The 14,294-nt window shown below is 48.5% G+C and overlaps 1 protein-coding gene and 1 non-coding gene across 2 annotated transcripts in view; one reads left to right on the top strand and one right to left on the bottom strand.

Moving 5' to 3' along the window:
- Nucleotides 1-11,316, bottom strand: part of MERTK (MER proto-oncogene, tyrosine kinase) — a 111,575-nt gene extending 100,259 nt beyond the window's left edge. Inside the window, exon 1 of the mRNA XM_033838402.2 lies at nucleotides 11,035-11,316. Within this exon, the coding sequence (XP_033694293.1) occupies nucleotides 11,035-11,095 (61 nt within the window). The 5' untranslated portion in view covers nucleotides 11,096-11,316. The remainder of the gene's footprint in view (nucleotides 1-11,034) is intronic.
- LOC117308008 (small nucleolar RNA SNORA70) lies at nucleotides 1,225-1,359 on the top strand. The gene has a single exon (XR_004521947.1). It is a non-coding gene; the product is annotated as a small nucleolar RNA SNORA70 (small nucleolar RNA).
- Nucleotides 11,317-14,294: the final 2,978 nt, after the last annotated feature.

The raw sequence follows: 14,294 nt of genomic DNA, 5'->3' as shown, positions 1-14,294 counted from the left end.
ATAGAAAAAAGACATATCATGCAACCATTAACCAAAAGAAAAGCAGGATGCCTACATTAACATCAGATAAAGTAGATTTCGAAACAAAGAAAATTATCAGAGACAGTAAGACACATTATGTAAGGATAAGAGTCAATCTACCAAGAAGACACAGGAGTCTTAAATGAGTATGCACTAAAGCAAAGAGCTTCAAAATATGTGAAGCAAAAACCAATAGAACTGAAAGGAGACATAAACAAATCAACAATTATAATTGGAGACTTCCAACATCTCTCTTTCAACAATCGATCAAAGGACTGGGCACAAAATAAGCAAGGATAAAGAAGAACTTGATGAGATTGCCAATGAAAAGAGTCTAGACTACATTTATAGAACATTCCACCCAACAACAGCAGAATACACATTCTTTCCCAATGACGATGGGATATAAACCAAGAAAAACCATTATCTTGAGCCATAAAGCAAATCTCAACAAATTTAAAAGAACTAAAATCATACAGTTTATACTCTCTGATTACAATGGAAATTATTATAAATTAATAACAGAAGGTAACAAGAAATTTTCCAAATACTTGCAAACTGAATGTCTAAATAATCTATGGATCAAAGGGGAAGTCTCAGGGAAATTTTTTTAAAAATACATTGAACTGAATGAAAATGAAATTACAATGTATCAAAATATGTGGGACACAGTTGACACAGTTTTGAGGGGAAATTTTATTTAGTAGTTTAATCTCATAACATGGAGAAAGAAGAGCAAAGCAATCCCAAAACAAGCAGAAGGAAGAAAATAAATATAGGAAATGAATTGAAAAAAGAAAAGCAATAGAGAAAATCAATGAAACAAAGAGCTGGTTGTTTGAAAAGATCAATAAAATGGATAAATCTCTAGCAAGACTGACAAAGAAAAAAAGAAGACAAAAATTACTAATATCAGGGCTTCCCTGGTTGGCGCAGTGGTTGAGAGTCCGCCTGCCGATGCAGGGGACACGGGTTCGTGCCCCGGTCCGGGAAGATCCCACATGCCGCAGAGCGGCTGGGGCCGTGGGCCATGGCTGCTAAGCCTGCGCGTCCGGAGCCTGTGCTCCGCAACAGGAGAGGCCACAACAGTGAAAGGCTTGCGTACCACAAAAAAAAAAGAAAAATTACTAATATCAGGAATGAAACAGGGAGTATCACTATAGACTCTGAAGACATCAAAAGTATAATAATTAAATACTATGTTTGCAGCCAACTAAGCCCACCATGCTCTCTTCCCCATGGGAGCCCAGTGTGCAGTGGATGCAAACAGCAGCCTCCTCGGAAGTACACGCAGCCTGTTGCCTGTACGGGTTGCTCTAAGGGACCCTGGAGACAGCCCTCTGCAGTGGACATTCATGTCTGGCATGCTAACTCCAATCTAGGCTCCAGACAGGTATGCACGGTGACTTTGGAAAGCGCCAGGGCACAGTGGCCAGTGGCCACACTGGCCAGGTCATAATGTCCATCCACATCAAGTGGCAGAACAAGGAGCACGTGACTGAGGCCCTCGGCAGGGCCAAGTTCAAGTTCCCCGGCCTCCAGAAAATCCACATCCCCAAGAAGCGGGGATTTACTAAGTTTAATGAGGATGAGTTGCAAAATATGGTGACAGAAAAGTGGCTCATCCCAGATGCCTTCGGGGTCAAATACGTCTCTGACAGTGGACACTGAGTTTAATCACCAATGGCCAATGACTTAAACCATCATGCTTGTGTCATAAAACCCCACATAAAGGGCTTAAACAACAAGGTCTGAGGAGTTTCTGAGTTGGTGATGAGCTGAGAGGGCGGTACACCGGAGGGGGCATGGAAGCCCTGAGCCCCTTCCCACATACCTTGCCCTATATGTCTCTTCCATTTGGCTGTTCCTGAGTTGTATCATTTATAATGAAACAGTAATCCTGAGTATAGCGCTTTACTGAGGGCTGTGAATCAGTCTAGCAAAGTATCAAACCTGAGGGGGAGAGGAAGCCATGGGAATTCTGAATTTATAGTCAGCTGGGCAGAAGTGTGGGCAGCCTGGACACTCCATCTGAGCTGGTGTCTGAAGTGGGTGTTGGCGGGGAGGCAGTCTTACGGGATTGAGCCTTTAACCTGTGGAGGCTCTGCTCACTCTAGGCAGTTAGTGTCAAAACTGAAATGAATGGTAGGACTCCCAGTTGATGTCCCCTTTGGTGGAGCCGCTGAAGCGAGGTTTTCTGTAACGTGCAAACAAATGTAAACCCCAAGGACATGGTAACACTACAGTGTTACCAATATAATGATGCGTGATCAAAGGATAGAGAGATGAGTGGGAATTAAAACACCGATGGCGGGGAGGGGGTAGTGCTTTTCTCCAGGAGGAGGGGAGCGAAGGGATGAGACTAGAGAGGGGAGCAGTGGGGGGCTTCAACTGTACCGCTCATGTCTGATTTCTGATGCTGAGTGGTGAGCACAGAGGTGAGTTTTATTCCTGTATATTCTTCTGTGTATCCTAAATATTTCATCACAAGATTTGAGTATGTAAATAAAAGAGTAGGTAAGAAAAAAAAATGTGATGGTAAAAAGAGAAAAATAGGCCTTTCTGTTTACTAGCTGGCCCACCTGACAAGAATGATGGGAACCCTCCTTGAATCTTTTTTCCACCCGTAGGTCCCAAAATCATAATGTTGCAGGAAAAAGAGTGGGGCACAAGAGGATGGTCTCGTCCCAGGTCTCGGGCGAGTCCCTGGGATGGGCCGCCAAGTGTGGGTTCTTGGCTTCACGCAGGAAAGACTTCAAGAGTGAGCGACAGTAAAGTGAAAGAAGGTTTATTCAGGGAGAAACGCACTCCACAGACAGAGCGTGGGCCGTCTCAGAAGGCAAGAGATGCCAGGGTCTGGGGGTTGTTGGTTTTCATAGGGGTGGGTAATTTCATAGGCTAATGAGTGGGCGGATTATTGCAACTATTTTGGGGAAGGTGCGGATTTCCAGGAATTGGGTCACTGCCCACTTCTTGACATTTTACGGTTGACCGGGGCACTGTCAGGACTCCTGTGGGTGTGTCATTTGGCTGATGTATTACCGTGAGTGTATAATGAGGCTCAAAGTCTAGTGGAAGTCGACTCGTCTGCCATCTTGGACCTAGTTGGTTCTAACCAGTTTATGTCATGTCCTCCAGGGCTATGTCATTCTTTTAAAGGTTGTGTGCCCTGCCCCCTTCCTGTCTCAATAAGAGCACTTGGCTTGAGGAATCATCCAGCCTCACAGCTCTCACCCTAGTCCCAGACTTGCTGCCTTCCCTGGATAAACATAACTATTTTATTCTTACCCTCAGCGGCCAGGTTCTGATACATGCCCTGGGGGGAGGAGTCCAGGGGGTGGTGTGAGGCTCTGCACCCCTCCTCAAGAATCAGACACACTGGATCCATGGAGTGTAACAGGAGATGTGGCACACAACGGCCTGGACCCACGCAGGACAGGGTCACACCCCAAAGATGGAGTCCATAGGTCCTGGGTGGGACCTGGGCTTCTGTATTTTGAAAATGCTTCCTAGTTGACTTTCTCCTTGCAGCCAAAATGCTTTGGAGCTTAACATTCTACAATGTTTTTTATAAAAGAGTTTTAAATTTCTAAATATAAAATTATATCATAATATTGAATAATTAGACTTTTTTGTTGTTGTTTGTATGTGTGAATACACATTTTTTATTTGTCTTGGATATCCACCTAAGAGGAGAATTGCTGGGCCATAGAGTAACTTCATGTTTAACCTTTGAAGAAACTGCCACCCTGTTTCCAAAGAGGCTGCTCCCTTTTACCTTCCCAGCGACAGTGTATGAACGTTCCAATTTCTCCAAATCCTTGCCAACCTCTGTTACTGGCCTTTTGTTGTTATTGTTGTTATTCCCATCCTAATGTGTATAAAGTGATATCTCACTTATTTCCTCTCTAGTTTTTATTATTTACTTCCTTCTGCTTGCTTTGGGTTTAGTTTATTCTTCTTTTTCTAGTTTCTTATGGTGGAAGTTTAGGTTATTGATTTGAGAGCTATCTTCTTTTCCAATATCAGTGTTTACAGCTATAAATTTCCCTCTTAGCACTGCGTTAGATGCATCCCATAAGTCCATAAGTGTTGCTGTGTTTTCATTTTCATTCATGTCAGAATATTTTCTAACTTTCTTTGTGATTTCTTCTTTGACCCATTCGTTATTTAGTAGTGTTGTTCAATTTCTACTTTTATGATTTCTTAAATTTCTTCCATTGTTAATTTTTAACTTCATTCCACGTGTTCAGAAAACACACATTTTTTTTTTCTTGCGGTACGCGGGCCTCTCACTGCTGTGGCCTCTCCCATTGCGGAGCACAGGCTCCGGACGTGCAGGCTCAGTGGCCATGGCTCACGGGCCCAGCCGCTCTGCAGCATGTGGGATCTTCCCGGACCGGGGTGCAAACCCGTGTCCCCTGCATCGGCAGGCGGACTGTCAACCACTGTGCCACCAGAGAAGCCCCAGAAAACACACTTTGTATGATTTAAATCCTTCTAAATGTATTGAGACTTAATTTGTGACCTAACGTATTGTCATTTGTTTGGGCAGGTCCAGTATCCTCAGAAATACACCTCTGTGTTTCCAGACTATTCTATTGCCCCAGATAGAGCTGGAGGGGGTCCTTCATGGGGACACAGCCCAGGCAGGGGGGAAGGGCAACTTCCCACAGTAAAGAAGCTGCTGGCATGACTCATTTTTAAGAAATACCCCACGCTGCCTCTAGCCCCACTTCTGGGCTGATGCCTGCACTCCTTTTGCCAGCGTCAGGCGCCGGGCTGGGGTCTGGCGGCAACACACTCATGGAAGGCACCATGTCTGAACCTCACGATGAGAAAACATCCCAGCCCACTTGTCTCCTTCAGATACAATCCATTTTCTACCCACCAGGGGCCCCAGAATCACCTATCTGCAACCCGCCCCCCACGCCATTTAATCAACGGAGATGTGGAATTTCAGAAGGGCGAAGCATCGCACCCCAGCTGTCCCTGCACGTTGAAACTGGGATGAGGACTTACATCTTCAGACTCTCAAAGTGGTTATTTTTCTTTTAAACTAATGCTTGAGATCTCATGCTAAATCTAAGAGCTTCTTTTTTTCTTGGTCCCCAAACTTTCAAAGGACATTGTTTTCATCCACAAATCTTTGCATCGTGTGCCAGAATTGGAAAAAGGCTCACAGGCTGCTTTCACTTCCTGCGTGGAGGCAGCCTGCCCTGAACTGCAGCGAGTGGAAAACGGGCCTCCAAAGACAGGCCACCCTTGGGAGCCCATGAATATTCATCACTTCGCTGTGCATTCACTAAGTAGCGCAGGGACAGAAGAGTACTTTCAGCAAGTTTGAGTCTATGTTCTAATATCCTCCACGAAGACAGCCTGTCCTTACTGGTAAAAAGATCATTTTCTAAAACGATAATGAAATCGGTCTTCTATTAGTAGCTTTAAAAAGCCCCACGGCTTACAGTAGTAAAACAATCTCGTCTCCAAAATAAACAAGGCTTTCCTTTGTATGTCCAAGGAGAGGCAGGACCAGAGCTCAGGCACATTCTAAGGCGTCTACTGGCCCCGAATGCCTGTAGTAGCTAGAGCACCCAACCCCACCCCGTGCCCCAAAAAGCAGACTACAAAGAAAAGGGATCTGTCAAGCAGTGTTTGCCTGACTGTCGAGCGGCAGCCTGAGACCTAAATTGTGAGGATGGGCCCCCTGCCTGAGTGCGCTGGGGCAGAGCTCTAACCCCATGATGATCAGATCCCGCTGGGCCCTTGGCTGGCTCCCCAGAAGCTAGACAACACCTTTGAAGGGATCGACTGGGAAAAATCCGGAAGACACCGTTAATGACTGCGGACAAGGAGAAACATACAAGCATAAAATGTGGTGCCACAAATATCTATGCATTGCTCTTATGAAATGCATGGTTTTTCTCCAAGCGTAAGTCTCTCAAACATGCTTAGCTTTTGGTGTAAAACTTCTCGTGTATGATATTGGGCCAAACATAAAGTCAACATATGTCTCCTCTCTCTCTTTTTCTCCCTCTCCCGTCTGCCCTGCTCCTTCCGCCACCCCTGCCACCCCCAAGACTCGTGGAAAATCCATTTTATCGTTAAGTGAAAGAGGCATTAACAGCGGATGAAATGGACAAAAGGATGAAATAAAATGGTTTAGAATGGAGTGCAGGTTTCTCAACAAACTCTTGAAGACATACTATCTTTCCTTCACTTGAAAACACCAGGACCTAAGAAGGTGACCTGGATGTGGTAGCTAGGCCAGGCCTACTGGATCCTGCTGGCTGACAGAGGCCCAGACAGAGTGGGAATGGCAAGGCAACCAAGAAGGGAGGGCTGCCCAGCTGCTCCAGGTGCTGGAGGGGCCAGGCTTCCAGGCCTCACAAAATTGGGGAAGACCTGGGCTCTCACTGTGGTTAAAAATCTTCCATACGGTTCAACAGCCACACTTCAGACAAAGAAAAAAAAGTCTCAGGAAAGAGAAAGTGCTGGGTTGGTAGGTACTCTCGGTATTCTTGCGAAGGGCTGCATACAGGATCCTCCTGCCACGCTGCATTTTCAGCATTTTAGCTGGAGGCAGCAGGGCTGGAACAAGATAGGGAACAAGTTACCTCTGGGTCAGGGGTTAGCAAATGCCCAGAGTGTGGGATGCAGAGGAGTCTGGGCCTTTCCCAGGGGGGGCTCGCTTACACCTGCCACCAAGCAGGAAGCATCTGGAAGCCAGGAGTGCACCTGGGCCTCCCTGTCCGGTCTATCTGCTACAAGACCACCTGCACACACCCACTCAGACACAGAACGTCATCTAAGAAACAAAGCCTCATTCTCTAGCCATTGCAGCCAGAAGACTGCATTTGGCAAACCTAGTTTTAGCTGGAAAAAAAGAAAGGAATTATCTGGATGTTTACACTCAAACAACCCCCCCAAAAGTTATGAAACCAAAACAAAACCACACCCACTTTAGAGTAGAGGGATGTGGGAAAAGCTGAGCAGGAATTGGACTTCATTTTTATACCTTCCTGAGAGGCACATGACAGGAAGCGATTCCTGGACTGAGTTAACCCTGAATTCAACAAGTGAGGGTGATGGGGGGGTGAAGAGGGGAGTGGTCAGGACAGGCCCTGCCTCATCTGAGGCGACAAGCATGGGTTTTGCTAGCAGAACTAATAGAAAACAGTCCCACAGAGCAAGGACTTCAGCGTTCTGGGGTGGACACCCACAGCCCCTCCACCAGAGCGCTCTGAACAGTGGAGGATGGCCCATAGGTCCGCCCTCGTGTTTCAAGTTGCAATTTAGGACATATTTCAGTGAGAAAAGAAGAAACTTTTCCCCCAATACCTTTTGTTTAAGAAAAACAATTACCACAAAATTTGAGTTGAGAAGGGAGAGGAAGCATGGGTAATAATGGCTAACAGTTTTGAAGCATTTACCATGTGACACCGGCTCATTCATCCTTCCATAAATAACAAAGAGTCCCACAGGACCAGTGAGGAAACTGAGGTCCTGAGAGTTAGTCACTGCCCCAGGGCTCCCCAGAGGCCAGCTAGGCAGGACAGGAAGCCCAGCCCACTGGCCACTCAGCCCCTGAGCTGCAGCCCCTGCTAATTTTCATTCCAAGCCCTAGGAGCACACAGACTGAACCCGCTTTTTTCAGGTTTTATAATGTTTAACTTCCTGCTGAGATGCATCCCAACCAGAGCCACGTGCTTTGGTTTAAGATTAAACTAGTAACAACAGGCCAGAGTCAAGGCACTCGGGACCCCAATGACCTGGGAATCGGGCAATTCGCCCTGGGCAAGGAGCTGTTAAAACTGTGTCTTTAACATGAAAAATTGGCTTTTGACTTATTTTTAAAGTTGGGATCGTTAAGAGACTATAAAATACGTTAACCTTGCTCTATTGGCCTTAATATAGTGCAAAAATCTACCCTAACATTTCTAGTAAGGAGATCACTTTGGCATCATGGTGAAACGAAAGATTGTCTTCTAGCAACCAAGCCCCAAGCACAAGGTCATGGGAGCTGCAGCACCTGTTTCTGGAAAAGCCAGTAGGAAGAGAGAAGCGGGAGGAACACACGGTGAGACCTGCAGAGGCCTGGGTCTTTGATACCATCTGCAGATGCTGAGCACCTGAAATGAGTAGCACGCTCTGAAGGTGAAGAGGAACCCATCAGGTGGCAGTAGTGTTATTTCACGCAGTGTGTGTGTATAACTTTGGCAGCAGTGGCAGTGAGGGAAGGCCTCTCCAGGAGAACATCTGAGCTGAGACCCAAACGACTAGAAACAGCCAGTGTGCAGAGATCCTGGGGAAAAGATTCCAGCCAAAGGGGACATCCACAGCAAAAGCACCAGAGAGACGTGCCGCTCCAGCCACAAGGGGGGAGTAACTGGAAATGAGTCAAAAAGGGAGAGGGAGGCCCCTGAGTCCTTGCCAACTCTCGTTAAAGAAGGGAGGCCACTGGAGGACGTCAGACAAGGGGACAACCCAGCCCGATTCATCTTCAAAGTCTCATTCTGGCCATTATGTGGGAAGCGGAGGGTCTGCATATGTTCATTTCCAGGCCAGGGAACCCATTTAAACCAAGGTCCGGCCTCAGCCTCCCTACCTTGGCGGCATGTTCCCAATTCACCGGCACCTAAAGATGCAACCTGTTCGTAACCAGCTCTGATTGGCAACCCACTGGCCCTGCTCCTAGAATAACCTGGAAATTATTTCTAAAAATAAGACAAAAAATAATTATTCTCAATTTGAAAAACCCTAACCCTAACCCTAACTTTAAGGAAGTGGATCAGAATAAGTTTTGAAAAATTACTTAGTTTTGAAACGTGCCCTGCTTACTTCCACAAAGCATTTGAGTCCATTGATACAAAGCCCATAAGCAACTAGACATCTTAAAGTCCTTTCTGGGAAAATGTTGACAATATATTGTAACGTGGTGACAGCTTCAGTTTGGGAGAGAAATGCTAACACTGAAAAGTTTTAAAAGCCCAATTAGTTCTAAGGGCTGAGTTTCGGGGCAACGTCTAGGTCCTTGCAATGCCTTCGCTTCTATCCACCTCTGTATTTCTTGTCCTCTAGCTTCTCCTGGGCCCTCTAGAGCTACCCTTTGCTTGATTTGTTGCTCACTGGCACCCCCATCAGAGACGGAACAGAAAGGAAAGATTGGTGAGCCCAGAAACACCCCTGGTTCAGCAGTTTCAGTTCTGTGTGTGTTTGTCTTTGTGGGAGGGTGTTTGTGTGTATGGGGTGGGGGTGAGCGGTAGGGAGGATTCCAGGGTGAAAGTGATGCGTAAATTGTAATTATCCATTCCTCTACAGTGTAGAGTCTAAACACACATTCACACCCTGTCTCTCTCTCTCCCCTCTGCTGCCTGGTGAGCAAACCACTTGAAACCACAACATGCAATATGAAAATCGTAAACCTAGACGAGGGGTCCAATAACCATTTTTAATCTCTTCCTACAGCACTCTTACTTCTGCCCTAATTTGGCCAGTGAGAAGCCCATTCTTCCAGCTTTTCACAAGGTAAAATGTAACACTGCCAGACATCTCACAGATAAATTCGAGATGAAAAGCAAAAGGTAGGGAAAGAAACACTGGAGAAACTTTTCGTTCTTCCCGCTGGGTGGATTTTAACAGACCTTTTATGATTATCTGCCTAAACTGATTATTGGCTACAAAAGTTTCTTTATTACAGCTTTTTTAAAAAATTAGAAAAACAGCCCATTTAAAAAATGTCTTCCACCAAAACTACGGTTTCTATTACTTTTCCCATAATTTTCACCACATTCACTATGTCCAAGATTACCATTAATGGCCAGCCTTCCCTAGTAGCAAAATATAACAGATTTGCAGCAGATTATGAAAAAGGATCTGGCAGTAATGCTGAGGAATTTTTGAGGGTTTAGTGGAGGGCTGGGGGTAAAGAACAGAATTGCTTTAATTCTTTGCTTGGTTTATGTTTTGGATGTTTGCTTCAAATTGCTATGTTGCCCCAAATTATAAATTGTCTATGTAATTTAATGTGTGCACTGCTTAAGAATTTCTTATTTGAGCAACTGAGCTTTCCAATGAAAACTTCACGGGGAAAAAATCTGAAGTAAATTGTTTAACTATAAATTGAACTTCCCAGGTATTCTTAAAAAACATCTTTGACTATAATAGGTGAAAGCTAAACCTTTTAGTTTAGGGAAAATGCCTGAGATGTGTTCATTCAGTATAAAGCCTGGTTAAATTTCTTCCAGCTTCCTTAAGCAATGCATCAGCGATTAAACTTCTAACCCGTTAATCACTTACCCTCCAAACAAGCTGCTGATGCAGAATGGGACCTGCCCTCCCTTGCCACCACTTACCCATCCAGTACTGGATGGGTAAGAGTATTTATACTGGAATGCCTGGCAGAGTCGAGATAAACCTAGACGCTGACCAAGCACGTTAGATTCGGTTCAGCAGTAACAGGGGTGAAAAGAATGCTTCCCATTTTTCCGGGGTCCCCACGCTCCCAGGGTGTCCCTGCTAATGTTGCCCATGAGGGCCCGGGGGGAGCAGCCGGACCACAGTCCCTCCCGGTCGCACTCTGGGCCTTGGGGGATCTTAGCACCGGGATTGCGACCCCAACTCCCGCAGCCTGCTGGTCTCCGGCCCCTCGGGGGATGATGGGGTCTGCGGCTCCCACAACTCCCGCCAGAGCCTGGGTCCAACCACGCAACCATGTCCAGGGAAAAGTTTTCGGCGCATTCCCCTCTGCCGAAAATTTCAGGACTTGCAGCGCGCCCGGCCGAGCTCTGTTTCCCTCTTGGAGGTTAAGGGGAGCCCTCGGCGCCCACCCCTCCCCGGCTCCACCGGGACGCGCGCCCTCGACCCAGCCTGGGTGCCGGGACAGTGCGTCGGTGGGAGCACCCGGCACCGCTGGGGCGGGGGGAGGTGTCTGCAAACTTGCCAGCTGCTGGGTGCGCCCGAGTCGGCGAGCTCCCGGCCCCCCGCGCCCGGCCCCCGGCCCCTTGCACTCACCTCCCCTCCACAGCGCGGGGAGGAAGAGCCACGGCAGGAGCGGCAGCAGGGCCCGCCCCATCCCGGGGCCGCGGAACTGGATATTCTCTGCGGACCGACGGACAGATAGACGTCCAGAACCTGCCGCGTCGCCGGCCAAGCGCGCCCGCGAAGCAGCCCACTCCCGGCGGCCCCGGGAGCCAGCGCCGAAGTGGCGGAGCCGAGCCGCTGAGGGTGGCGCCGAGGGCTGGAGGGGGCGGGACGCGGGCCAAGTCCGAGCGGACCCAGCCAGTCGGGGAGGGGAGGGGGCGGGAAGGAGGCCGGGAGAGGAGAGCCGCGGAGGGGGAGGAAGGGACGGGGCTGGACCGGAGGGGCGGGGAGAGGCGGGCAGAGGCGGGCCTCGGGTCGAGCCTGGGCAGACCGGGATGGGGGCGCGGGGGCTGAAGAGAGGGGAGGGAGGTGGGGACCATAAAGGGGAGGGGCAGCCGGAGGTGGGGAGGAGAAAGGGGCCCTGGCTCTGGGCTGTCTCTACGTCCAACACGTGCAGGTGGGAGGGACAGAGGGAGGAGACTGGGTTGGGCGAGGGGGAGCGGAGGCCGCCCCACCAGACTAAGACTAGGCGCCTGCAGCTTGGGGACTGCGGTAGTCCCGCAGTCTCGGCTCTGCGAACACAAAACCCAGACAGCAACGCTCCCAGAGGCCAAGGCCACCGTGGCGGCGCTCCCTGCTGAGCGCCACATGCATCCGCTCCCGCCCAAGCGCCCCCTGGGTACCCGGCCAAAGGGGTGAGACCAGCCTCGGCGTCGAGGAGCTCAACGCCTCCTGGAGAAGAACTCTTCGCTGTGCCCCCGAGCCCAAGAGAGGTGATGCTCACGGAGGGAGACGAACGTCAATGAAAAAGTGCAGAGCGTGAGTGGAAGGAGGCAGCCCCCAAACGACAAAGTGTGGAGGAGCCAGGAAGGCAGACGCAGAGAAAGTTAACCGTGAAAGAAATGTCAGCCACTTTTACTAATAATCGCAACAATAACTTACATATATATGTATATATATACTTTAAGGAAACATTTTTAGAATTTATGTGTGTTAATGCGATCCTTTGACAACATGAGCCATTCCTCTGCTCAAAACTGGACAGTGGTTCCCACTTTCTCTCTGCATAGGAGCCACAGTCCTGCACGACCTGGTCCCTTTTCTTCTCTGACTTCATCTGCATACTCCACCTCCATTTATGCTGCTTTGTGGTCCAGCAGTCCCTGACCCCTAGGCTGGTCACTTGGGCTAGATTTGGCTGTAAGGAGGCAACCAGCCCACATGGATTTAAATCGGTTATCACTTGCACTGCCAGCAAAAGCAGTCAGCACGATGTCAGCTTCTGGCGTCCCTTGTCCCATAGGATGACACCAAGCCCGAGGGGCCAGATGAACAGACCTGAGGAGTGGGTGGCTTTGCTGCTGAGCAGCCAACTCTAAAGTACAGTTTCATAGACTTTCACAGGTGGCTGCTGCTGTGTCCTTGGGGGCAGGGAGAGGCATGGAGGGAAGGCATGGAAACACCTTGCTCAACTGAAAGTCTGGAGAAGGAAGAGAAACAGGCATGCCTTGAGAGAGAGACATGAAACTGCCTGCAACAGCTGCTCACCAGGCTCACCTCCCCCTGCCGCAGGAGGAAGCACGGGACAGTCCCCCAAGACCTGGGTAAGACTGCGTTCAAGGCTCGCCTGCATGCCTATGTGGAGATGTGCAAGGTCGCCAGGCCATCTCAGCAGAGCCCTTGTTCTCCTGCGGTGTCCTTGCTGCTGCTCATATACACCAGGCTCCCTTCCACCGTGGGGTTTTGCATCGACTGTTCCCTCTGCCTGGAATGCTCTTCCCCCAGACTCACCCCCTCTTGGTTAATGCTCCTCCTTCAGGTCTTTGCTAAGTCTCACGTTCCTGATGAGGCCCACCTAGTATAAAACTGTCTAATTATTTATTCCTGTGTGATATACAACCCCAAACGCAGTGGGGGTAAACAGCAGCCACTGTACTAGCTTCACAGATTCTGTGGGTCAGAGATTTAGATGGGGCACAAGGAAGATGGTTTGTCTTTCCTCTTCCATCTCTGCTGGGATGTTAGGCTCAATGACTGGGGACTAGAATGATCGGAAACAGGGGTCAGCGAACTGTAGCGTGTGGGCCTATCGTCTGTGTTTGCAAATAAGCATTATTGGAACACAGCCATTCACTGTGTGTTGTCTATGACTGCTTGTGTGCTGTAATAGCAGAGTTGAGTACTTGTGACAGAGATCAGAGGGCCCACGAAGCCACACGATCTGGCCCTTTACAGAAGTCGGCCAACCCCTGATCTAAAGGTCTGTTTCCTCACATAGCTAGCACTTACACTGGGATGACTCAAAAGACCAGGGCTGCAGACCAGAGCACCTGAACAAAGCTTCTCCATGGTGGCCTTGGTGTAGCTGGAAGTCTTACATGGAGGCTCAGGGCTCCAAGAGTGAACATTCATTCCAGTGAACAAGGTAGAAGCTGCATGGCCTTTCATGACCTAGCCCAGAGGTCACCCCACTCCACTACACCGGACTCTCTTGGTGGATGCAGTCACAACCCCACTCTCATGCGGAAGAGCCGTAGCTCCCACCTCCTGATGATGGAAGGGTCAAAGGATTTGCAGCAACCTTTTAAAACTTTCACGAAGAACAAAGCTTAGCTAAAATGTGGGATATCAACTCTATTGTATTCATTTTTCATACTTGCCATGCATCTAAATGTTATTGCAAGTTAATGTCCTAATTATTCAAGTCATCAAAATAGATGACAGGAAATGTGGGTTTAAAAGAAAAACCAGACCCCATATTACACAACTATTTCCATCCTTATAGGATGTCTGCCCCCAAAGGCTAATTTGTGCAACTTTAGCTGGGCGACACCAACCCAGAACCCATACTTCGGTGCCCACACTGTCTTCTATATCTGCTAAGACTCCACATGTTACGAGGTGGAGCCCCTACTTTTATTACATAAGAAAAGGAGGGAAAGTCAAGGGGCTATAGCAGCGTTCATCCGGGGGCTGGGAAAGTCCACCCCCACCGACTCAAGTGTAGCAGGGCTGTGTCTCAAATCAAGTGGTATCGTGATCACGATGCATGCCTCAAGCATGTTCAACGTATCAGTGACGGGATTTAAGACTAACAACTGAAGTCCCCAGAGGAGCATGCCAGCCTACACATGAAAGATGTAAAGAGTTAGTTCTCAATGGCCCTATTTTTTTTAATTTTATTAAAATAT

Source organism: Tursiops truncatus, chromosome 14 (assembly GCF_011762595.2).
Source record: "Tursiops truncatus isolate mTurTru1 chromosome 14, mTurTru1.mat.Y, whole genome shotgun sequence".
NCBI lineage: Eukaryota > Metazoa > Chordata > Mammalia > Artiodactyla > Delphinidae > Tursiops > Tursiops truncatus.
This window is presented reverse-complemented; position numbering and strand designations above follow the sequence as displayed.